This window comes from Neltuma alba, unplaced genomic scaffold (genome assembly GCF_004799145.2).
Source record: "Neltuma alba isolate B1F8T4 unplaced genomic scaffold, ASM479914v2 tig00011222_pilon, whole genome shotgun sequence".
NCBI classification, from domain to species: domain Eukaryota; kingdom Viridiplantae; phylum Streptophyta; class Magnoliopsida; order Fabales; family Fabaceae; genus Neltuma; species Neltuma alba.
Window position 1 is genome coordinate 87101 of NW_021635944.1, and position 6853 is coordinate 93953.

The 6853-nt window shown below is 36.2% G+C and overlaps 1 protein-coding gene and 1 long non-coding RNA gene across 2 annotated transcripts in view; one reads left to right on the plus strand and one right to left on the minus strand.

Annotated features, from left to right (window-relative positions):
- Nucleotides 1-5431, plus strand: part of LOC114762583 (peroxisome biogenesis protein 5) — a 30313-nt gene extending 24882 nt beyond the window's left edge. The window contains exons 13-16 of the mRNA XM_028952088.1: nucleotides 3688-3753; nucleotides 4795-4889; nucleotides 5059-5177; nucleotides 5286-5431. Of these exons, the coding sequence (XP_028807921.1) occupies nucleotides 3688-3753; nucleotides 4795-4889; nucleotides 5059-5140 (243 nt within the window). The 3' untranslated portion in view covers nucleotides 5141-5177; nucleotides 5286-5431. The remainder of the gene's footprint in view (nucleotides 1-3687; nucleotides 3754-4794; nucleotides 4890-5058; nucleotides 5178-5285) is intronic.
- On the minus strand, nucleotides 127-1738 carry LOC114762584 (uncharacterized). The gene is made up of 2 exons (XR_003742265.1): nucleotides 715-1738; nucleotides 127-684 (listed from the first exon to the last, which is right to left on the minus strand). It is a non-coding gene; the product is annotated as an uncharacterized LOC114762584 (long non-coding RNA).
- Nucleotides 5432-6853: the final 1422 nt, after the last annotated feature.

The following is a 6853-nucleotide window of genomic DNA, read 5'->3' on the forward strand; positions in this document are numbered from 1 at the left end:
ATAATCATCCACAAAAGTAACAAGGTACCGGAAACCAACTGTGGACTCAATTTGACATGGACCCCAAACATCAGAGTGAATTAACTCAAAAGGAGACGCAGCTCGTTTATTAACACGAGACATTAGAGGGAGGCAGTGATGTTTCACAAACTGACACGACTTGCAAATTGAGGATAAATCTTTTCAATGGAAGACAAAGACAAATGATCCAAACAATAATGTACTTCAAAGGGATTTAAACCACTGGAACAAGCCACTGAGCAAGGCAGCGTATCTTTAAGAAAATAATGGCCACCAGATTCATAGTCTCTACCAATAATCTGCTTCATCGTAAGATCTTGAATCAAGCAATGATCAGAAAAGAGTGAGACAACAATTTAAACGGCAAGTGAGTTTACTAGAAGAAGATTATACGCAAGGTCAGGAATATTTAGCATGGAAGATAAGTGAATAGAAGGAGTGGGTTCAACAGTTGCCAGAGCCAAGGACATGAGAGTATGAGTTATTAGCGATTGTGATGCTAGATGCGTTGGCGTATGAGTTATAAGTGGAGAAGAGATGACGGTTACCTATCATATGATCAATGGCTCCTGAATCTATGATCCATTTATCATTATTACCTGTAGCAGCAAGAGCACTCATAGTTGATGAGGCAAATTTTAGTGATTCTTGATACTTGGAGAACTAGGCATACTCAGCAACTGAAACTAGAACCTGGTCATCAGTTGATGATGATGCCACCAATGCGGAATTATTCCTTGACTACTTGTTTTGTAGCTTGCAACAAGTACATTTTGTATGGCCCAGCTCCTTGCAGTAATAACACACTATTACACTAGACACCTTGTTAGCTTCCCCGTGCTTAGAAACACCACGGTTAAATGACCCACAACTATCAGTTTGACCTCGACTGATAAGAGCGCTTGCAGGAATACTAGTAGGTAGTGATGAGAGGTTTTCAATCCTCATAACACGGGAGAAGACATCCTGAAGACTAGAGATCTCGAATCCAGATGAGATCTAGGAGTGAACAGTCTCATATTCTGGTGGAAGACCAATAAGAAAGCTCATGACAGCCATTTGTTCTCGTTGAACTTGCTGAACCTTCAAAGCAGTGATGAGGGGCATTAACACATTTAACTCCTCATAAGTTTGTTTGAAATCCATAAAGTAAGATTTGAGAGGTTGGTCCTTCTTTTTAGCACGATAAAAAGCTTTGGCAAACTTCATAAGCAGGAGAGATATTTCCTTTCCCCGAGTACAAGAATTCTAAATAATCCTTAAGTTCTTCACAAATTCACAGTGATTCACAGAGGGAATGATCTCACTATCAATAGAGTTGCGAATTTGTAAGAATAGCCGTGCATCATCTCTTAACCATGCTTGGCGAGTATCCGTAGTTGGAGGATCTTTTGTCAGATGTTCTTCCTTCTCAATACTTCGTAAATAGATACAGATAGTTTTTCTCCAATCCAAAATGTTTGTCCAATTCAACTTGTGATCAGTAATCTTGCTAACAACTGAAACAGTCTCAACTATAGACTTACTTTCAGCCATGACTAAACAGAATGCACTAACCAGAAATGAACAAAAGATTGTGCAAACAGAAGTGTCAAACAGAATTGGAATAATACCAAAGACTAGCTGGAGAAATCAAGTTGACGTTGGAGAAGGAGATTGCTGGCAAAAACTTTGTTCCACGCGCTTATACGAGCGACAAAGCGTGAAGGAGCGTTGCTGCTTAGGGGGGCGCATTAGCCTCACGCACTCGTCGGACGGCCACGAAACTTCAGGGTAACGTCGATCAGCGCCCTCTGTCCCTCCTGAGCAAGCGCATGTATCAAGAATCGTCACAAGGCAGAACCCTAACTCTCTCTCACGCACTATATCGCACTATACAGGGCAGACACTCTACTACTTCTCACGTTCTCTCAGCTCTGATACCATGTGGAGAATGTATGAATATAGAATGAATGTTTTCTATATCTTTCAGAGAATGGTACAATGACACACACACACACACACACACACAAAGGTAAAGTCTATATTAACTATGTTTAATAAGTATAATATCTTTACAGATCCCATTAAACTCGAATCCTAGACTAGCATGTGACAAAAATTGGTGCTAACAAGAAAAAATTCCAGAAAAGTCTGAGGGGGTTAACCACGCTTATCATAGCTTTCTATCTTTTAATCCAGACTGCGAACAAAAAAATTGACAAAGTCTTTAACTTTTGAATATCCTTGACACCTAAAAAGCCTTTTTATAGGGTGAAATACTTCGCTGGATGGGAGGATAGATGATAATGTTTTCAATTAAGGGCTGACTACATTACCTCTTCATATGTAACTTTGTCATGATTAGGATTGGTGGAAATCATTAGTGGTTGGGGAATGCATGCGTGTTATGGGTAGTCCTTGCAGCCATGCTTAGTATCAGCTGGGCCTTTGTTGTGCAGAGATTTGCGTGACTTCTTTTTTTCTTTGTTGGCTTATTCTCATTGAAGGATTGGAAAGAATATCTTGAAGGATACTCTTGGTTGAATGAACTTGTGGGGAATCAATTAAGTTGGCATTAGGAGTGAGTAGGAGTTTGGGTATAGTTAGGCCATGGTTCTTGGTGTTACTAGCATTCTTATGGGCAGCCTTATGAGGAGCAGGGTATAGTAAGGCCTTCAGTAAGTTGCTTGAATTCTTAAATTGGTTTCCTCAAGTGGCAAGTGCTTGTGGGCTTTTGCTGTCTTATAAGATAGAGGACACTATGAGGATTATTCTTAGAAAGATATAAGGTTTGATGGAGTAAAATTACATGAGGAGAGTTGTTTTCTCTGGGTATATTGAAGAAAGAGTTCAAGTGTTTAGTTTGAGGAAATTACAAGAGATCAAGACCTTCATGCCCTTATTAGGGGGTTCCCACTGTTCTTATAGACAGCCTTGTGGGGAGAGCTTGTTACTGTTAGAACTTCTGTCAGTGGGTTCGATTCTTGAACTGGTTTCTTCATGTGGCAAATGCTTGTTGGGTTATGCTGTCTTTTGATCTGGAGGACGTTATGAAGGTTACTCTATATAGAAGGTTTTATTAGGTAAATGTAAAAGTACGTAGTTAGTGCCATTCTCGTGATGGAGCAAAAAGGAGAAAGAGAGTCACAAATAAGAATCCAAGAAAATGATATGAGCACCGAGGAAATGAAAATAAAATATATGGACACTAAGGATATTTTTTCTGAAATATGGATGTATTTTTTCATTTTTTTTTAATTATTAATATTTTCATTAGAGCTCAATTCTGTCAGGATTTCAGTTCTCTTGGGGTATATGCTAAAAGATTGTTATTTCTCCTCTCTCCCATGCAATTACAGTAAAATCAAAGCAAGCTTCCTTGAAATTTTGGGCTCTCAAGTATTGGCAAACACTTATTTGCCCCCGTATATTATTCTATGGTTGATATCATAAAGAGTTGGTTGATTTGATTCCAGTTTGTAGTTTTCCCTTTTTTCTGGTGATCCTGCTTTCTTCTCTCTCTTTTTTTTTTTCTCAATTACAAATCCTACCTTTCTTTTCTGCTTTTGATGGGATTTTGAGTTTTCCTCTAACAGTGGAATGAATTAAAATTACATTCCTTTGTCGTTAGTTATATGCTTGGTCCTCAAATTGATTTCTATAATGAGTTATCTTGGTTTCCAGGCTTTAGATTTGAAGCCTAATTATGTTCGAGCATGGGCAAATATGGGAATCAGTTATGCAAACCAGGTGTGTACGCTTCTTGGGTTTTCGCTTGTTATCATTGTCAAATTTTATGATGTTGGAAGGAGATTCAAGATTCTCTTTTCCTTTTTAGTTTTTATTTGTTATTGATGCATTAATATGTATGCTGAACATGCTGATGAAAATCCATGGCAGCTATGTTGGTTGAATCTGTTTTAGTTCTAGATTTCAGAGTTCACCACGAAGCAAGAGGAAGTGGAGTGTGTGAGAGTTGTGTGCTACATTTGAATGCTCTATGCAGAGAAAGATGATTCCCCATCATCCTCTCGTCTCGTTGTCCTTTTTTCTATTTAATTGAAGTCAGTAGCAAAGCCTTGCTCTGATTAGAGAAACCATAAGTTTTTATGAAACAAAAAGTCATGATAAAGAAGTCTGCATGATCCAAAGACACTCTTTTCGGTCTTTATATGGGTCATTATTCTTTATTTCCCATAGTAGGCAGTAGTCTGAAGTCGCAAACTTCAATATGAATTAGCCTAATAGTAATGCAGAAGCTTGGGATATATTTTCATTATAGCATCATTGTTATTATGAACAAAACTTTTATGCAGTCTCTTATGTCTTTAGTACCAGGTTCTTCAATTAAAAGTCAAGTGTATGATTCTTTAATAATTAGGATTACAAGCATATGGATTTTGCAAATAGAGTGGTTTTCCAAAACTGTACAGTTGCCATGTTAATATTGTAGAATCATAAATTTGTGATTAGAGAATCTGATATGACGAACTGCACTTAAATTATCTATGATTATGGTGTTGAGTTCACCGTATGCTAATGTTTAACGTGTTGCATAGATAGAGCTTCTCAAGTAAAATAAGCATATGATAAAACTCTTTCTTCATATGAACTCTGCAATTGGACGAGGCAATGCAATGAGTGGAACAAATTGCTGATTTTTTTTCTAAATATGACTCAAAATTCAATGTGTTTAGTAGCATGAAACTTTGCTTACAGCTTTGATTTTCCTTTTTTTGGGTGTGACTTCATCTTGTGAATTCGGCTGAATAGGATTTTCTCCTCCTTTAGGGCTTGTATGATGAGTCCATTAGGTATTATGTTCGAGCACTCGCTATGAATCCTAAAGCTGATAATGCATGGCAATATCTAAGAATCTCTCTGAGGTATGATTTCCTCGTGTGTTTCTTTTGAAATCATTTCCTTGTGTATTTTAACCTAAAAGTAAATATGCGGATATGAAATGGGTAGTCATAGACTCATAGGAGCTATGATCCTTGGTACGTCTTGCGGATCTTTGTAATTTTCATTCCCCCCCCCCCCCCACTTTTTCAGTTGTGCTTCCAGGAATGACATGCTGGAAGCTTGTGATTCACGAAACCTTGACCTTCTCCAGAAAGAGTTTCCACTACAGTAAATTTTGCTCCGAACGATTTTACTTTTCAACTACAGAGGTGGGGTTTGAAATATGGATCGTCTTTTGCTTTTAATTGGTTTGAGAACGTCATTTTGTTTTACATTTTCTGAAATTTAATCCCATACATCAATATATTGATCTGCAGAGATCTCCGAGAATGTTGCACAATCACAGTGACTGCACCTACAATACTAGATGCTGGACACAATCCTTTATTCTTGGAACATCGGATGAGATCTGAATCCAGTTAAGTATGTGGATCCATGAAGTAATCCAGTGTAGTAACACAAAAAGTTTTTGTTCTTTATATATTCTTATTTCATCCAATAAAATTCTCTCTATCTCTGTAAAATACATTTAAACACAAACACTTGACTGGATCCATGTGTTAAAGGTGGGCAGGGGAAAATGTTAGTGCACATCATTGTCCAGCGGATTTAGGTCAAATTACTGAGTCACTTCTGAATATTAAACAAAAGTTAAACACTGAAGAACAGCTGCAGTTCTGAAATGTGCTAAAAGTTGGGTGATGTGGCAGTTCCATTATTACGTTATCCTGATTATGTATATAAGATGAGGTCTGTAATTTCACCTCAAGTGGTACTATTCGAGTAATTAGTATGTGAGATAGAAGTTGTATAGGATGATGAATTTTACTCCCTTGAAATATGGTACTGCATAATTTGTTGCAGGTTTTTATCAAGCTTTTTTTTTTTAAAAAAAAAAAACATTGTGTTAATTTTGAGAGTCATTTTCCTTTTTGTTTGAAAAGTGTTTAAATTACATAATTTTGTTTTAAAAAATCCTAGGCATGGGGCATTTGTGGACTTACTGATTAGCCCCATTTGTGGACTATCTCAGTGATGTCAAAGCTGGAGAATTAGAGTATTCAAGCTGCTTATAGTTGGGGAAAACATGTGAATTGATCATAAATGGTTCGATGGAAGAAGGAAACATGGGCAACAACTTAAAATTTAAAAGCAAATTGAATTGTCAGAACACCTCTGTTTTTTTTGAACCAAAGACAAAATGATACTAAAATAAAAAAAAAGCAAAGTTCACAAAGTACGTATGAGAATAAACTAACTGAAAAGGATTTAAAATGAAGAAAAATTCTTTAGAAATAACATTAAACTTATAATAAGAACAATTGTGAAGAAGTGCAAGGTTCACAGAGTAAGCAGAAATTTTATCATGTTTATCTAATATTCTTCCAGTTATTAATATAAAACTTATTTAACTAATTTTATTAGATTAAAAAAGTTAAGTAAGTTAGTTAATTATAAGAAATGTGACGCGTTTTCTTATTAAGGACCGGAGAGTAGTACTTATTGCCAATAAATTCAAATATCCTAACACAAGCCACCTCCTTGAGCAGCTCATGCATATTCTCTCGTCTTTTCAATGAAAACAATTTTACTACTAATAAATAAAAGGGAGAATTGCAATGAGGTCTCAAGCAAGGAAAACAATTAAAAAACAAGTCCCAGAAGTTGTTATTCTCCTATAAGACTTGTCATTATAAGCTGTTGATGAGATTGTTATTGGAGTTTTTGGTAATTATTTTTCTTCTGTGGGACTTGATTGTAATTTCCCCTAAATAAAATTTGATATATATAAATATATATATATATATATAAAAGAAAACCTCAACGCCTAACCGACCAAGATAAGCAATTGTGAGTTTAAGAACAAAAAGGCAACAAAAGCAAC